We start from the raw sequence: 18810 nt of genomic DNA on the forward strand, positions 1-18810 counted from the left end.
CCCACAGCTGCACCAAGAAGATATCGACCACATTGAGAACTACACCGGAGTGTTCCATTCTCCAGCAGTCGAAGGGGAGCTGTTTTACCATGTGTCAAAAATAAATCGCATTTCGTGTTACGAATATGAAAACAACTAAACATCAGCGAAATCGCGTTATATATCGTATTCATACTATACACGTCTATGAAAAGTATTCACATTTTAAATAACGTTTTCTATGTAACCCTATACAAATTAGAAATACACATCCCCCCTTTCTCTGAGTGAAATGGTTTATTTATTAAACAATAAAAAATAATGTACATATTACAATATTAAAATGAGCAGCAGACCTTAAAATGATCCTTATCAATTATTTCTGTTTTTGAAACTTCAGGTTTATTTTCAGATAACAGCAATACATCAATTTATTCACAGGCTACGTACTACGAGGCTGACAAAACCCCAGTCATGTGACGGGGGCGGTCGAGGCCTGCTCGGAAAATAACAACAAGCCGAGGAAGTACGAAGAAGCTGAAGTTGCTGTGAAATTATTAGCAAACCTGTGCGTGACGAGCGTTTAATTAGAAATCGACAGCCATTTAGTATAGCCGTCCGAGCTCGTTTTGGTTACGGTTCATATAGTACGGCAGCGAAACAGTAAGTAAAGAGTTTTAATATTTGTACCTTGGCTTCAGCAAATCTTGTGAAGATCATGTGATGCGGCACGGTACATACATTAATTGTATATCATAAATAATTGTATCAATATAAATCGTACATAATCACACCTATGAAAATAGGTGCTATTGTGGGGCATTAAGAGAGCAAGCGGCGATGGACAGAGTACTGTCTCACGAAGTCACCATACATACTCACAGTGTGGTACTAGTGAGAGACCTGCTACCACGGGGGTCTGGGACATGCCCCTCTCAGATAATCTTTCAAATGTTAACCTTAAAGTATGCATTTTGTAAATCTGTGTATGTTTCATTGTCTCACAAAATCTCTATAACAAATTCCATCGTGCTGAATAGCCTGCCCTGTCTTTTATCTAGTTCTTACCCTGTGCTCAGTTTCCTGTCCTGAAATCCCATCGTGCTGAGGAGCCTGCCCTGTCTTCTATCTAGTTCTTACCCTGTGCTCAGTTTCCTGTCCTGAAATCCCATCTTGCTGAGGAGCCTGCCCTGTCTTCTATCTAGTTCTTACAATGTGCTCAGTTTCCTGTCCTGAAATCCCATCGTGCTGAGGAGCCTGCCCTGTCTTCTATCTAGTTCTTACCCTGTGCTCAGTTTCCTGTCCTGAAATCCCATCTTGCTGAGGAGCCTGCCCTGTCTTCTATCTAGTTCTTACCCTGTGCTCAGTTTCCTGTCCTGAAATCCCATCGTGCTGAGGAGCCTGCTCTGTCTTCTATCTAGTTCTTACCCTGTGCTCAGTTTCCTGTCCTGAAATCCCATCGTGCTGAGGAGCCTGCCCTGGTTTCTATCTAGTTCTTACCCTGTGCTCAGTTTCCTGTCCTGAAATCCCATCGTGCTGAGGAGCCTGCCCTGTCTTCTATCTAGTTCTTACCCTGTGCTCAGTTTCCTGTCCTGAAATCCCATCGTGCTGAGGAGCCTGCCCTGTCTTCTATCTAGTTCTTACCCTGTGCTCAGTTTCCTGTCCTGAAATCCCATCTTGCTGAGGAGCCTGCCCTGTCTTCTATCTAGTTCTTAACCCTGTGCTCAGTTTCCTGTCCTGAAATCCCATCGTGCTGAGGAGCCTGCCCTGTCTTCTATCTAGTTCTTACCCTGTGCTCGGTTTCCTGTCCTGAAATCCCATCTTGCTGAGGAGCCTGCCCTGTCTTCTTAACCCTGTGCTCAGGTGCCCTGTCCTGGCCCACACTTCATATTTTTTAAAGCAGGTGGTATAAACTGACTTGCTCCAAAAGTATACCTTTTTAATTTTAAGAACCTGTATCTCTTACCCAAGTGCATAAATAGTTTACAAAGCAGAGGAGGCCATTCAGCCCATCTTGCTCGTTTGGTTGTTAGTAGCTTATTGATCCCAGGATCTCATCAAGCAGACCCTCACAATTCTGTGTGTAAAAAAATGCCTCCTATTTTCTGTTCTGAATGCCCCTTTATCTGATCTCCACTTGTGACCCCTGGTTCTTGTTTCTTTTTTCAGGTTGAAAAAGTCCCCTGGGTCGACATTGTCTATACCTTTTAGGATTTTGAATGCTTGAATCAGATCGCCTCGTAGTCTTCTTTGTTCAAGACTGAAAAGATTCAATTCTTTTAGCCTGTCTGCATACGACATGCCTTTTAAACCCGGGATAATTAGGATAATTCTGGTTACTCTTCTTTGCACTCTTTCTAGAGCAGCAATATCCTTTTTATAACGGGGTGACCAGAACTGAACACAATATTCTAGATGAGATCTTACTAATGCATTGTCAAGTTTTAACATTGATTCAACACTTCTCACAATATATCCGAGCATCTTGTTGGCCTTTTTAATAGCTTCCCCACATTGTCTACACCCTGCTCTTGAACTGCCCCTATGTCAAATTGTATTGTGTTTTGTATGTGCTCTTATTAGGACTGAAGTAATTGTATTTTATATCTTGCTCTTAATTGTACTGTAATTCTTGATATGTATTTTTTGTATACATAAGAACATAAGAACATAAGAAAGTTTACAAACGAGAGGAGGCCATTCAGCCCATCTTGCTCGTTTGGTTGTTAGTAGCTTATTGATCCCAGAATCTCACCAGGCAGCTTCTTGAAGGATCCCAGGGTGTCAGCTTCAACAACATTACTGGGGAGTTATACAACTGTAAGTCACCCTGGGTAAGGGCGTCTGCTAAGAAATAAATAATAATAATAATAATAATAATAATAATAATAATAATAATAATAATAATAGCATCCCCACATTGTCTTGATGAAGACATTTCTGAGACCCATATGGTATTTATAATGGACATTTTTATTGCCTGCGTGCAGTACCTTACACTTTTCTATATTAAAATTTCATTTGCCATGTGTCTGCCAAGTTCTGAATGCTGTCTAGATCATTTTGAATGACCTTTGTTGCTGCAACAGTGTTTGCCACTCCTCCTATTTTTGTGTTGTCCGCACATTTAACAAGTTTGCTTACTATACAAGAATCTGAATCATTAATGTAGATTAGGAATAGCAGAGCACCTAATACTGATCCCTGTGGTAACAGAAATACCATATTTAAATGAAAAAATAACATAAAAGGCTTTTTTCCCACATTACCGCATATAACGCATGACTTCAAAAAATGAAAAACTAGAATAAAATAAAATTTGAATAGAAAATAGTATAAACAGCTATAAACTGGTAAATATAAATACAAAATTGTAAAAACAAAGTAATTATTTATAAAAAATAACATAAAAAAGAAAATAACTCGGTTCACATTGTGTAACGGGAATGTGCATTCAGGGAAACATACTTCAGAGTAGCCGCAATATTCGCACAATCCACACAGCTGTAGCGCTTGTGAACTTGTCGAGTTCTTTTTCCACATGCTGCTCTTTCACACTGGGCACAGATATCAGAAGTTTTATTTGTATTGCATTTAGTTACCTGCCATTGTTTTCTGTTGCATGTGTCACTTGATGCACACTGTATCCAGGTTCCCTGTGGTTTTCCTGCTGCTTTGCAGTTTTCTGATCAAAATGTTTCTTCCAAAGCTCAGTGGCTTTCCCCCGGTGCATTCCTTGAACAAAAAGAAGGAATTGATGGCTGCCATGTCCACTACATTGTGAAATACAGCACCTGGACACCGGTGATTGCTTTCACTGAGTACTACGTTTTGCGCAGATGATGGAATCTCTCTTCTCGCTTTGTTTACTGTTCCAACCAGGCTGTTTTTTTTTTTTTCTTTTCTTCAACTGTTTTGCTAATTACAGTGGAAAAAAATTGTCATCCTTTTTCCTAAGTACAGTTACATCAGCCTAAGTACCACATTGTCACCCAGTCTCTGACCAGCTGGGTGAGTTTCATCTTTGCACAGGTAGGGGTAGGGTCCGCTGCCAGCCAAAACTTGATACCAAATTTGACAGGTTTGTTTGTCCAGCGACTCAGTGCTTTTGTCGGAAACAGCTCCTTGTCCATGTAGTGTTTTATGTTTAGCTTGAAACAGGCAATGCTGTTTTCAATGAAGTCGTTCCAAATTTCTGATGCCAATGTAAATATATCTGTAGCTGCTCTCAAATCAAATTGCAAAAATATCAAGATTTCTTGAAAAATTCTTGTAATAGTAATGATATAAGACAGCAGACTATATATGCTCACGTAGACAGCCAGACGGCAGTTCTGCAAGGAATTGATAGGATTACAATAGATATTTGGATAACATATCTAGACTTCAAGAGCAATATTCTATTCAAATACATACTGCTGTAAACTCAGTGGAGGTAGAGATAGCAAACTGGCCTGTATACATGTAGAAAATAGCGTACTGTAGGTTATGTTAACAGTAAAAGCATGCATTGTAATAAGCCGTCAAAATGACGGTTTTTGGTGGTTCTAGGCAGAAGTGCTTATAACTGTTTTATTTTAGCGATTCAGACTTTCAAATGCTGTCAGGGTAATACAACCAAACGAGCAAGATGGGCCGAATGGCCTCCTCTCCTTTGTAAACTTGATGTTCTTGTGGCAGGATAGCCGCAGAGGGAAGACTCAGAGTCAGAAAATGCAGTGAAATAAAAATACTTTAATTGACAAAAAAACCACAAATAAACAAGCACGAGGGCCAAACAAAAGTTATAAACACGAAACAAAAGGTTTCAAACAAAACACTGGAACAAAATAAATCAAATTAAACAAGTATTTCAACATTTACTCTGTGTCTCTTCAAACAAAACCACTCCAAACCACACTCCACAAACAAGCATTTCATCTGCCTTTTATAGTCTGTGGCTGGAGCCCAATTAACCAATAATTAACAATTACACACTTAAGGCTCCAGCCACATTCTCACATGTATTTTACAGGGAGGAATTTAACCCCCTCCCTTCCGATCCAAAACAAACAAGAATTATAATGAAAAACATAATGAAAACAACAGTAAAAATAATAACACCACAAATTATAGGGGCGAGCTGGCACCCCATCACAGTTCTTAATACATGTATTTTGGAAAAATCAAGACCAGACAACTGCGGATATTTTACACACGCAGAGTAATTTAAATTCTAAAAGTGAAAACCGTCAAAATGACTGCCTTGGCAGTTCTGGTGTTAAGAGTAATCCTTAGCGGTCCATTTATTCAGCGCGTCTCAGGCGCGTCAGGTCCAATTTATTTTCACACGCGCAGTTTATTTTAGACGCGCTGTTTAAAAGTATTCTGTTCACAGTAAAACAGGTTTGAAAGGCACTGCATGTCAACAGGACACTCAGTACTGCATCTCCAGCCCCGACCCACCCCTTGTTCGCTGTATTTTTCACATACCTCTTCATAGTCGTGCATACCGATTAAATCATCTCCTGATCACTCGTTTTATCACCAAACTCCTCAATAATGCGACCCAAGTCATTATTTTATTACTCTAACATCTCAAAAAGCTCTGCAAATGTCTGTGATATTCTCTGAGCGCTGGATGCAGAAGCAGCTATCTTGTTTGTTTATGTCCGTGTTATCTCTGTGGTGCTGGAGCTATGTGTATTGCTCAGATCCGGTCCCTTTTTTTAAAAAAAAATTTCCCCCCCGGTTTCTCTCAGCTCCTATCGGTCTCACTCGGCCATTGAATGGTTTTCTTGCCTTTTTCCTGTGCTTTACGACTTTTTGATGATGTCGGACAGGGTCCAACATCAGACCAGAAAGGGAAAATTGTAATGTCAGACCAGGTCTGACATAGGACCGCTAAGGGTTAAGAAATATAGAAGTTTCAATACCTGGTGCCAGCAAGAGTTTCAACCTCACAAAAACACCCTGAAAATATTTTTCTTCTTAATTATTTCTTCAGTTTTTAATCTCCAGCACCCAACCCTGCGTGTAATATTGTTAAGAATTCTTACCGTCCATATTCTTGCGAGCAGGGATGGAACAAGCCATGAGCGTGGTTCTGAGTGCGACTGAGACTGCTCGGAAATCAACCAAACAAATTCTGTAATAGCAGAATATCTTTGAATGGACTGTCTCTAGCAATATCTTTGCTGTCTACTAACTTCTGTCTAGCAGGCAGTACCATGGGGATGTGACGCTAGCACCCGCATTCCTCTAGTGGCCTGGTGTGGGTGCAGGAAAAAAGGGCTTCAGATGAAGCTCAAAATTCGTACACAAAATCAATTTGTTCGGTACCAAAGTTAGAAAGAAGTATTGTACCAGCTAAATCGTAACATTTGGAGGGTATGCATGACGTTAATAAACACCTTTTCTTATTTTTCTGTAAAGTGTCATAATAATTACTTGTGCACCGTATCTAAACCACGTCAGGAACTTTAAATTTGACAAAATAAATGTCTGTTTTAAGTCATTCTCTCCTCAGGTCTAGCAGAGCTTGAAGATGTCATTTCTAACCTCCTAAACTACTGCTGCAAGTAAGCAGGAGCATTTCTGTTCTATTCTGTTCTGTTCTATTCTGTTGGGCTCACAGAGTGACAATCATGTCGTGTCGAGCAGGTTTCAAGGGAGGAGGAAGCCTGTGTCCCTCCCTATTGAGGGAGAATGGAAACAAACTGGACTGTCAATTACGTTCTTTCTTTTGGCTAACCTCTGGAAGAATGTTGTAAATGAACACAGCCACCAAGAAGGAGGGATTCTATTTTAATGTCAAACTCAACAGGATTGTGGGTCACTGTCTCTCTGTCTGCAGCTTCCATGAAACTAAACTGTAAGATTGTAGTAAACTAACACAGACACCAAGAAGAAGGAATTATATTGTAGTGTCAGACTGAACAGGAATGTGGAGCTCTGCTTTTAACAGAAATGAATAAATAAAGGGCCTATTTGTATGTCCAGTGTATTGCCCAGAATGTCTCTTTCTTGCTCCTCCCCTCTTTTTCTTTTGGCATGACAAGTCATACAAGTATTGCCAAAGTAAATGTATATTTTATTAACATATATAACAATAAAAGTCACAAATTATTTTCTCTCTCTCTGGTTAGGGGTGTGCAGTGATCAGTCTCTCTGTGTTTAGGGGTGCAGTGATCAGTCCTCTGTCTCTCTCTCTCTCTCTCTCTCTCTCAGGTGTGATGAATGCTCTGGTCGCTCTCTGTCATTTCTGTGAACTCCATGGTCCTCGAACCCTCTTCTGCACAGAAGCTCTGCACTCCCCCACTCCCCTGGAGACCGGGGGAGGGGCCAGCGCACAGGGGACAGAGCCTGGCAGGGGAAGCTCTGCCCTCTCCTGCTCGCAAGGAGAGGAGGGGGAGGAGCCAGGAGATGGAGGTATCACCATGAGAGCCAGAGACTCTGCCCTTGGACAGCAGGCCACGCCCACCACCACAGGAAGCCCCGCCCCTCAGAGGGCAGACATGTGTGAGGTCAGGATAGAATCCTCTTCCATTCTATAAGACTGAACTCTGAAAGAATGTAGTAAACTAAAACCATGGGAACACAGAGTAGCTATACATCCTCTATACATCTATACAGCCTCTCTACATGAACTATATATTAGTCTGTCCAGGAAAATGCAATTCTGCAATCACAGAAAAAAAAAGGAATTAGCCCATATTTATAGAATTTTAAATGCATAGCAACAAAACTGAAAAGTTGCTAATTTTTCTTCATTGGTGCCTCCTACTGCTATTAGGTGACACTAGAGTAGCACATAAGTACATGTGCTACAGTGTATGACAAAATAAAAACATTCGTACATTCATATTTTCAAGAATATGGTCTAAAACATTAAACGCATTCCGGTAATTGCAGGCACCAGTATGTATTATAATGCAGTGAGCAGTTTTGTTCAGGTTGACTGATGAAACATTCTGCATGACTGGCTCTGGAGAAGTTAAACAAGTGTTAACAAGAGACGTAGCCAGTACATTGAAGGAATACAAAATACAAGTTCAGAGCAAGATTCTTGTACTGGGGAAACAGTGATTTAAAAAGTCAACTTTATTTACTTTAGTGTATAAATCATGTAAATAAGCAGTTATATTTGTAGTATTTCAGTCTCTCTCTCTCTCTCTCTCTCTCTCTCTCTCTCTCTCTCTCTCTCTCTCTCTCTGTTTAGGGTTGCAGTGATCAGTCTCTCTCTCTCTCTCTCTCTCTCTCTGTTTAGGGGTGCAGTGATCAGTCTCTCTCCCTGTCTCTTTGTTTACGGATGCAGTGATCAGTCTCTCTCTGTGTTTAGGGGTGCAGTGATCAGTCTCCCTGTCTCTGTGTTTAGGGGTGCAGTGATCAGTCTCCCTGTCTCTGTGTTTAGGGGTGCAGTGATCAGTCTCCCTGTCTCTGTGTTTAGGGGTGCAGTGATCAGTCTCCCTGTCTCTGTGTTTAGGGGTGCAGTGATCAGTCTCCCTGTCTCTGTTTAGGGGTGCAGTGATCAGTCTCCCTGTCTCTGTGTTTAAAGGTGCAGTGATCAGTCTCCCTGTCTCTGTGTTTAGGGGTGCAGTGATCAGTCTCCCTGTCTCTGTGTTTAGGGGTGCAGTGAGCAGCCTCTCTCTCTCTCTGTCTCTGTGTTTAGGGGTGCAGTGATCAGTCTCTCTGTGTCTCTGTGTTTAGGGGTGCAGTGATCAGTCTCCCTGTCTCTGTGTTTAGGGGTGCAGTGACCAGCCTCTCTCTCTCTCTGTCTCTGTGTTTAGGGGTGCAGTGATCAGTCTCTCTGTGTCTCTGTGTTTAGGGGTGCAGTGATCCGTTTCTCTCTCTCTGTGTTTAGGGGTGCAGTGATCAGTCTCCCTGTCTCTGTGTTTAGGGGTGCAGTGACCAGCCTCTCTCTCTTTCTGTCTCTGTGTTTAGGGGTGCAGTGATCAGTCTCTCTGTGTCTCTGTGTTTAGGGGTGCAGTGATCCGTTTCTCTCTCTCTGTGTTTAGGGGTGCAGTGATCAGTCTCTCTCTCTCTCTGTCTCTGTGTTTAGGGGTGCAGTGATCTTTTTCTCTCTTTCTCTGTGTTTAGGGGTGCAGGTCTCTTCCCTGTGGTCACCCCGGCTTCATCAGTCACGACAGCGAGACATCCATCAAGTACCTGAGTCACCAGCACCCCCCCCACCCCCAGCTCTTCAGCATCGTGAGACAGGCGTGTGTGCGCAGTCTGAGCTGTGAGGTAATACAGCTGACTATACATCTACACAGCCTCTGTACATTAACTATACATCTACACAGCCTCTGTACATTAACTATACTTCTATACAGCCTCTATACATTAACTATACATCTACACAGCCTTTGTACATTAACTATACATCTACACAGCCTTTGTACATTAACTATACATCAACACAGCATCTGTACATTAACTATACATCAACACAGCCTCTGTACATTAACTATACATCTACACAGCCTCTGTACATTAACTATACATCAACACAGCATCTGTACATTAACTATACATCTACACAGCATCTGTACGTTAACTATACATCTACACAGCCTTTGTACATTAACTATACATCAACACAGCCTCTGTACATTAACTATACATCAACACAGCCTCTGTACATTAACTATACATCTACACAGCATCTGTACATTAACTGTACATCTACACAGCATCTGTACATTAACTATACATCTACACAGCATCTGTACACGAGTGTGCAATTTCTGAAAAAAAAAACTTGTTGTCAAGGGACAAAATGCTAGAAAAATCTACTTGCCCCCTTCCTGTCACACAAAACACACGCAAAAAAGTAGAATATAACTTGTAGGATTTGGGTTTTATTTAACAGTGAACACAATCAATCAATTATTGATTAACAGGGCCGTAGCTTGACTTGTTCACTAAATTCTTCAAGATACACAGAAGGTTCCCTGTGACCTCACCTCACCTTAACAAGTATAACAAACCTTAAGGAAATGTTCCTTTCAGTGCAGTTTGGAACATGCTAGTAAATTTAAGTAACATACTAAGAGTACAACTATAATAAGCAATAGTTATTCAAATATAAAAATAGCTTCTGCCTGTTTTTTTTTTCTTTTTTTCATTCTTTCTCTATAAGCTGAATTCAGCTCCTGATGTGCAGGTGTTTTAGTTTGTTGTATCCCAGATACAAAATCATTGGCAACTATTACTGCTGCTTTATGGAATTCTGGTTTTTCTTGATGTTCTCTCGTTTTGTAATTGCTGAACCTCAGTTTTTGAAAGGGCTTGTGTAAAACTTTGTGTAAAAGTTTCTCTGCATTTTTTACTGTTTCGCTACCAAAATGCACGCAATATTTACAGTAGGCTCTGTTAAATTCTGCAAAGACAAAATGTTTTTTTCTGTTTATTTCTATTATGTATTTTTTTTTAATATAACGTTTAAATCTAAAAAAAACCTGTAAATATGGTAAATGGCAAACTAGGTTATAAAACACTAAAATCGAAAGAAAACAAATTATTCAATTTTTTGACAGGGAAAGTTTGCCTTGAAATGCTTCTAAACAGTAAACTTCAGGGTTTTTAAACATCCCAACAAGTACACACTTGACCACAAAGTAGACTCTTTTATAAATTACACAACACAATGTTTTCTACTCTGCTAATACCTTAGCAACTATGGTGGTTTTGTAACTTGACTAGATTGCTGCATTTAAATGTCAGGTTCATGTATTAAGAAAGCAGTATCACTTATTTGCTAATTTACAAAAAACGTAACTAATACCCCTTGCCATAGGCTCTCTTGGAGCCATTTCTGGGTGTGAGCGGAGCGGAGTGGGAAGCAGAGCGAGCCAATTGTATATGGAGCGGGGGAGCGGAGCGGGGGAGCCGAGCGAGCCAATTGTATATGGAGCGGGGGAGCGGAGCGGGGGAGCGGAGCGGGGGAGATGTATATGGAGCGGGGGAGAGGAGTGGAGCGGGGGAGATGTATATGGAGCGGGGGAGAGGAGTGGAGCGGGGGAGATGTATATGGAGCGGGGGAGAGGAGCGGAGCGGGGGAGTTGTATATGGAGCGGGGGAGATGTATATGGAGCGGGGGAGTGGAGCGGGGGAGCGGAGCGGGGGAGTTGTATATGGAGCGGGGGAGTGGAGCGGGGGAGATGTATATGGAGCGGGGGAGTGGAGCGGGGGAGATGTATATGGAACGGGGGAGATGTATATGGAGCGGGGGAGTGGAGCGGGGGAGCGGAGCGGGGGAGTTGTATATGGAGCGGGGGAGTGGAGCTGGGGAGATGTATATGGAGCGTGGGAGCGGGGGAGCGGAGCGGGGGAGATGTATATGGAGCGGGGGAGCGGAGCGGGGGAGATGTATATGGAGCGGGGGAGATGTATATGGAGCGGGGGAGCGGAGCGGGGGAGCGGGGGAGTTGTATATGGAGCGGGGGAGATGTATATGGAGCGTGGGAGCGGAGCGGGGGAGATGTATATGGAGCGGGGGAGCGGAGCAGGGGAGTTGTATATGGAGCGGGGGAGTGGAGCGGGGGAGTGGAGCGGGGGAGATGTATATGGAGCGGGGGAGATGTATATGGAGCGGGGGAGTGGAGCGGGGGAGATGTATATGGAGCGGGGGAGCGGAGCGGGGGAGATGTATATGGAGCGGGGGAGTGGAGCGGGGGAGTGGAGCGGGGGAGATGTATATGGAGCGGGGGAGCAGAGCTGGGGAGATGTATATGGAGCGGGGGAGCGGAGCAGGGGAGATGTATATGGAGCGGGGGAGTGGAGCGGGGGAGATGTATATGGAGCGGGGGAGATGTATATGGAGTGGGGGAGTGGAGCGGGGGAGTGGAGCGGGGGAGATGTATATGGAGTGGGGGAGTGGAGCTGGGGAGATGTATATGGAGCGGGGGAGCAGAGCTGGGGAGATGTATATGGAGCGGGGGAGCAGAGCTGGGGAGATGTATATGGAGCGGGGGAGCGGAGCAGGGGAGATGTATATGGAGCGGGGGAGTGGAGCGGGGGAGTTGTATATGGAGCGGGGGAGATGTATATGGAGCGGGGGAGTGGAGCGGGGGAGATGTATATGGAGCGGGGGAGTGGAGCGGGGGAGATGTATATGGAGCGGGGGAGCGGAGCGGGGGAGATGTATATGGAGCGGGGGAGTGGAGCGGGGGAGATGTATATGGAGCGGGGGAGCGGAGCTGGGGAGATGTATATGGAGCGGGGGAGCGGAGCAGGGGAGATGTATATGGAGCGGGGGAGCGGAGCAGGGGAGTTGTATATGGAGCGGGGGAGTGGAGCGGGGGAGCGGAGCGGGGGAGATGTATATGGAGCGGGGGAGCAGAGCTGGGGAGATGTATATGGAGCGGGGGAGCGGAGCGGGGGAGTTGTATATGGAGCGGGGGAGTGGAGCGGGGGAGTGGAGCGAGCCAATTGTATATGGAGCGAGGGAGTGGAGCAGGGGAGATGTATATGGAGCGGGGGAGTGGAGCGGGGGAGATGTATATGGAGCGGGGGAGAGGAGTGGGGGAGTTGTATATGGAGCGGGGGAGTGGAGCGGGGGAGTGGAGCAGGGGAGATGTATGTGGAGCGGGGGAGTTGTATATGGAGCGGGGGAGCGGAGCGGGGGAGTTGTATATGGAGCGGGGTAGCGGAGCGGGGGAGATGTATATGGAGCGGGGGAGTTGTATATGGAGCGGAGGAGTTGTATATGGAGCGGGGGAGTTGTATATGGAGCGGGGTAGCGGAGCGGGGGAGTTGTATATGGAGCGGGGGAGTGGAGCGGGGGAGATGTATATGGAGCGGGGGAGTGGAGCGGGGGAGATGTATATGGAGCGGGGGAGCGGAGCGGGGGAGCGGAGCGGGGGAGTTGTATATGGAGCGGGGGAGCGGAGCGGGGGAGATGTATATGGAGCGGGGGAGTGGAGCGGGGGAGTGGAGCGGGGGAGATGTATATGGAGCGGGGGAGCAGAGCTGGGGAGATGTATATGGAGCGGGGGAGCGGAGCAGGGGAGATGTATATGGAGCGGGGGAGTGGAGCGGGGGAGATGTATATGGAGCGGGGGAGATGTATATGGAGTGGGGGAGTGGAGCGGGGGAGTGGAGCGGGGGAGATGTATATGGAGTGGGGGAGTGGAGCTGGGGAGATGTATATGGAGCGGGGGAGCAGAGCTGGGGAGATGTATATGGAGCGGGGGAGCAGAGCTGGGGAGATGTATATGGAGCGGGGGAGCGGAGCAGGGGAGATGTATATGGAGCGGGGGAGTGGAGCGGGGGAGTTGTATATGGAGCGGGGGAGATGTATATGGAGCGGGGGAGTGGAGCGGGGGAGATGTATATGGAGCGGGGGAGTGGAGCGGGGGAGATGTATATGGAGCGGGGGAGCGGAGCGGGGGAGATGTATATGGAGCGGGGGAGTGGAGCGGGGGAGATGTATATGGAGCGGGGGAGCAGAGCTGGGGAGATGTATATGGAGCGGGGGAGCGGAGCAGGGGAGATGTATATGGAGCGGGGGAGCGGAGCAGGGGAGTTGTATATGGAGCGGGGGAGTGGAGCGGGGGAGCGGAGCGGGGGAGATGTATATGGAGCGGGGGAGCAGAGCTGGGGAGATGTATATGGAGCGGGGGAGCGGAGCGGGGGAGTTGTATATGGAGCGGGGGAGTGGAGCGGGGGAGTGGAGCGAGCCAATTGTATATGGAGCGAGGGAGTGGAGCAGGGGAGATGTATATGGAGCGGGGGAGTGGAGCGGGGGAGATGTATATGGAGCGGGGGAGAGGAGTGGGGGAGTTGTATATGGAGCGGGGGAGTGGAGCGGGGGAGTGGAGCAGGGGAGATGTATGTGGAGCGGGGGAGTTGTATATGGAGCGGAGGAGTTGTATATGGAGCGGGGGAGCGGAGCGGGGGAGTTGTATATGGAGCGGGGTAGCGGAGCGGGGGAGATGTATATGGAGCGGGGGAGTTGTATATGGAGCGGAGGAGTTGTATATGGAGCGGGGGAGTTGTATATGGAGCGGGGTAGCGGAGCGGGGGAGTTGTATATGGAGCGGGGGAGTGGAGCGGGGGAGATGTATATGGAGCGGGGGAGTGGAGCGGGGGAGATGTATATGGAGCGGGGGAGCGGAGCGGGGGAGCGGAGCGGGGGAGTTGTATATGGAGCGGGGGAGCGGAGCAGGGGAGATGTATATGGAGCGGGGGAGAGGAGTGGAGCGGGGGAGATGTATATGGAGCGGGGGAGAGGAGTGGAGCGGGGGAGTTGTATATGGAGCGGGGGAGTGGAGCGGGGAGATGTATATGGAGCGGGGGAGAGGAGTGGAGCGGGGGAGATGTATATGGAGCGGGGGAGCGGAGCGGGGGAGATGTATATGGAGCGTGGGAGTGGAGCGGGGGAGCGGAGCGGGGGAGATGTATATGGAGCGGGGGAGTGGAGCGGGGGAGAGGTATATGGAGCGGGGGAGTGGAGCGGGGGAGATGTATATGGAGCGGGGGAGTGGAGCGGGGGAGCGGAGCGGGGGAGATGTATATGGAGCGGGGGAGTGGAGCGGGGGAGTGGAGCGGGGGAGCGGAGCGGGGGAGTGGAGCGGGGGAGATGTATATGGAGCGGGGGAGTGGAGCGGGGGAGTTGTATATGGAGCGGGGGAGCAGAGCGGGGGAGATGTATATTGAGCGGGGGAGTGGAGCGGGGGTGCGGAGCGGGGGAGCAGAGCGGGGGAGATGTATATGGAGCGGGGGAGTGGAGCAGGGGAGTTGTATATGGAGCGGGGGAGCAGAGCGGGGGAGATGTATATGGAGCGGGGGAGTGGAGCGGGGGAGCGGAGCGGGGGAGATGTATATGGAGCGGGGGAGCGGAGCGGGGGAGATGTATATGGAGCGGGGGAGTGGAGCGGGGGAGATGTATATGGAGCGGGGGAGTGGAGCGGGGGAGCGGAGCGGGGGAGATGTATATGGAGCGGGGGAGCAGAGCTGGGGAGATGTATATGGAGCGGGGGAGTGGAGCGGGGGAGCGGAGCGGGGGAGATGTATATGGAGCGGGGGAGCAGAGCTGGGGAGATGTATATGGAGCGGGGGAGTGGAGCGGGGGAGTGGAGCGGGGGAGTTGTATATGGAGCGGGGGAGCGGAGCGGGGGAGATGTATATGGAGCGGGGGAGTGGAGCGGGGGAGTGGAGCGGGGGAGATGTATATGGAGCGGGGGAGCGGAGCGGGGGAGATGTATATGGAGCGGGGGAGCGGAGCGGGGGAGTTGTATATGGAGCGGGGGAGCGGGGGAGTGGAGCGGGGGAGATGTATATGGAGCGGGGGAGCAGAGCTGGGAAGCAGAGCGGGGGAGTGGAGCAGGCTGCTCCTTTACACTTATTTTTCTTAAATACATGTTCGGCCGTAGAGTTTGCACAAAAGAGTTATAAAAAAATAAGGTGACAAATACAGGTGCAGTCACTGTACAGTATTTTCCATCATGCCTGTACATGGTAACCATTCATTTAGCATTTAAAAAAAAAAAAATAATTGTATTCAAAACAGTTATTTTATATTCAATGTGATTGGCATTACACTTTATAATTCATTATGGAGGGAAAACTATATATTCTCCTGATTGTGGAGCAGCATTTGTGCTATATAAAAATGTGAGAAACGTCATCAGTGTGTCCATCTGCCTGCAGTTATTACATAGCCTATATCGTTCTTATACAGTTCTGCAGTTATTACATAGCGTGTATCGTTCTTATACAGTTCTGCAGTTATTACATAGCCTATATCGTTCTTATACAGTTCTGCGGTTATTACATAGCCTGTATCGTTCTTATACAGTTCTGCAGTTATTACATAGCCTGTATCGTTCTTATACAGTTCTGCGGTTATTACATAGCCTGTATCGTTCTTATACAGTTCTGCAGTTATTACATAGCCTGTATCGTTCTTATACAGTTCTGCGGTTATTACATAGCCTGTATTGTTCTTATACAGTTCTGCTGTTATTACATAGCCTGTATCGTTCTTATACAGTTCTGCAGTTATTACATAGCCTATATCATTCTTATACAGTTCTGCGGTAATGCCCCAGTACAGCACTGTGAACATGGTTTATATTTGATGTACTCAAGATAGTTAATACAGTACAGGGTGGTCCGTCAGCCCCATTGAGACTCACTCATATGTGTTCATGGGTTGTTTTGAGCTCCCTATGAGATATTTTGATACAAACAAGCCCATTATAAAGCTAATTTGATACAAATCATAAGCAAAGTTTGAAACGGGAGTACACCATTCACGACATCGTAGGAACCTGTTAAAAACCTGTTCATTGCAAGGTGATATTTCCTAACTTTCACTTTATTTTCAATGTACGCATTGATTCAACCATTCAAAATCCTAAAAGGTATAGACAATGTCGACCCAGGGGACTTTTTTGACCTGAAAAAAGAAACAAGGACCAGGGGTCACAAATGGAGATTAGATAAAGGGGCATTCAGAACAGAAAATAGGAGGCACTTTTTTTACACAGAGAATTGTGAGGGTCTGGAACCAACTCCCCAGTAATGTTGTTGAAGCTGACACCCTGGGATCCTTCAAGAAGCTGCTTGATGAGATTCTGGGATCAATAAGCTACTAACAACCAAACGAGCAAGATGGGCTGAATGGCCTCCTCTCGTTTGTAAACTTTCTTATGTTCTTATTTTTTTTAGTACCAATTAATAATAATAATGAGAAAGCTTCTTCGACTTGAACTTCTCTGAGCACTTTATGTTGGCTTTTTTCTTTGCTGATCATAGGTGGGGATATTTTTTTTTTTACTTGGGTCAAGGTATGCGATTATAATAAGGACGATTAAATAGTATTCCTTTGTGAACGTACATTACATCTTTCCATCTGCAATCAGCAACACGGTGGGAGAAAAACGGCCAATTTATTTTTTATTATATATATTTGTAATACCATGTGAGTGGAGCAGCGCTTGCCTATTTTTTTTGGTGTACGGGAGTGGAGCGGAATGAAAGAGCGGAGTGGAGGATATTATGAGCGGTGAGTGGAATGAAAGAGCGGAGCGGAGGATATTATGAGCGGTGAGTGGAATGAATGAAAGAACGGAGTGGAGGATATTATGAGCGGTGAGTGGAATGAAAGAGCGGAGTGGAGGATATTATGAGCGGTGAGTGGAATGAAAGAGCGCAGCGGAGGATATTATGAGCGGTGAGTGGAATGAATGGAAAGAGCGGAGCGGAGGATATTATGAGCGGTGAGTGGAATGAAAGAGCAGAGCGGAGGATATTATGAGCGGTGAGTGGAATGAAAGAGTGGAGCGGAGGATATTATGAGCGGTGAGTGGAATGAATGAAAGAGCGGAGTGGAGGATATTATGAGCGGTGAGTGGAATGAAAGAGCGGAGCGGAGGATATTATGAGCGGTGAGTGGAATGAAAGAGCGCAGCGGAGGATATTATGAGCGGTGAGTGGAATGAAAGAGCGGAGCGGAGGATATTATGAGCGGTGAGTGGAATGAAAGAGCGGAGCGGAGGATATTATGAGCGGTGAGTGGAATGAATGGAAGAGCGGAGTGGAGGATATTATGAGCGGTGAGTGGAATGAAAGAGCGGAGTGGAGGATATTATGAGCGGTGAGTGGAATGAAAGAGCGGAGCGGAGGATATTATGAGCGGTGAGTGGAATGAATGGAAGAGCGGAGTGGAGGATATTATGAGCGGTGAGTGGAATGAATGAAAGAGCGGAGTGGAGGATATTATGAGCGGAATGAAAGAGCGGAGCGGAGGATATTATGAGCGGTGAGTGGAATGAATGAAAGAGCGGAGTGGAGGATATTATGAGCGGTGAGTGGAATGAATGAAAGAGCGGAGTGGAGGATATTATGAGCGGTGAGTGGAATGAAAGAAAGAGCGGAGGATATTATGAGCGGTGAGTGGAATGAAAGAGCGGAGTGGAGGATATTATGAGCGGTGAGTGGAATGAAAGAGCGGAGCGGAGGATATTATGAGCGGTGAGTGGAATGAAAGAAAGAGCAGAGGATATTATGAGCGGTGAGTGGAATGAAAGAGCGGAGTGGAGGATATTATGAGCGGTGAGTGGAATGAAAGAAAGAGCGGAGTGGAGGATATTATGAGCGGTGAGTGGAATGAATGAAAGAGCGGAGCGGAGGATATTATGAGCGGTGAGTGGAATGAAAGAAAGAGCGGAGGATATTATGAGCGGTGAGTGGAATGAAAGAGCGGAGGATATTATGAGCGGTGAGTGGAATGAAAGAAAGAGCGGAGTGGAGGATATTATGAGCGGTGAGTGGAATGAAAGAAAGAGTGGAGTGGAGGATATTATGAGCGGTGAGTGGAATGAAAGAGCGGAGCGGAGGATATTATGAGCGGTGAGTGGAATGAATGAAAGAGCGGAGTGGAGGATATTATGAGCGGTGAGTGGAATGAATGAAAGAGCGGAGCGGAGGATATTATGAGCGGTGAGTGGAATGAAAGAGCGGAGTGGAGGATATTATGAGCGGTGAGTGGAATGAATGAAAGAGCGGAGTGGAGGATATTATGAGCGGTGAGTGGAATGAATGAAAGAGCGGAGCGGAGGATATTATGAGCGGTGAGTGGAATGAAAGAGCGGAGCGGAGGATATTATGAGCGGTGAGTGGAATGAAAGAGCGGAGTGGAGGATATTATGAGCGGTGAGTGGAATGAAAGAGCGGAGCGGAGGATATTTTGAGCGGTGAGTGGAATGAATGAAAGAACGGAGCGGAGGATATTATGAGCGGTGAGTGGAATGAAAGAGCGGAGCGGAGGATATTATGAGCGGTGAGTGGAATGAAAGAGCGGAGCGGAGGATATTATGAGCGGTGAGTGGAATGAAAGAG

The 18810-nt window shown here is 46.6% G+C and overlaps 1 protein-coding gene across 2 annotated transcripts in view; it reads left to right on the forward strand.

Annotated features, from left to right (window-relative positions):
* The first annotated feature begins 346 nt into the window (after positions 1–346).
* Positions 347–18810, forward strand: part of LOC117970380 (folliculin-like) — a 48731-nt gene continuing 30267 nt past the window's right edge. Inside the window, exons 1-3 of one of the 2 annotated variants that reach the window (XM_059018330.1) lie at positions 347–642; positions 7189–7484; positions 9058–9204. In XM_059018330.1, coding sequence (XP_058874313.1) covers positions 7194–7484; positions 9058–9204 — 438 coding nt within the window. In that variant the 5' untranslated portion in view covers positions 347–642; positions 7189–7193. Of the gene's footprint in view, positions 643–5948; positions 6540–7188; positions 7485–9057; positions 9205–18810 lie in introns of those variants that run through there. The other variant, XM_059018331.1, reaches the window with a different exon arrangement.

This window comes from Acipenser ruthenus, chromosome 59, assembly GCF_902713425.1.
Source record: "Acipenser ruthenus chromosome 59, fAciRut3.2 maternal haplotype, whole genome shotgun sequence".
NCBI lineage: Eukaryota > Metazoa > Chordata > Actinopteri > Acipenseriformes > Acipenseridae > Acipenser > Acipenser ruthenus.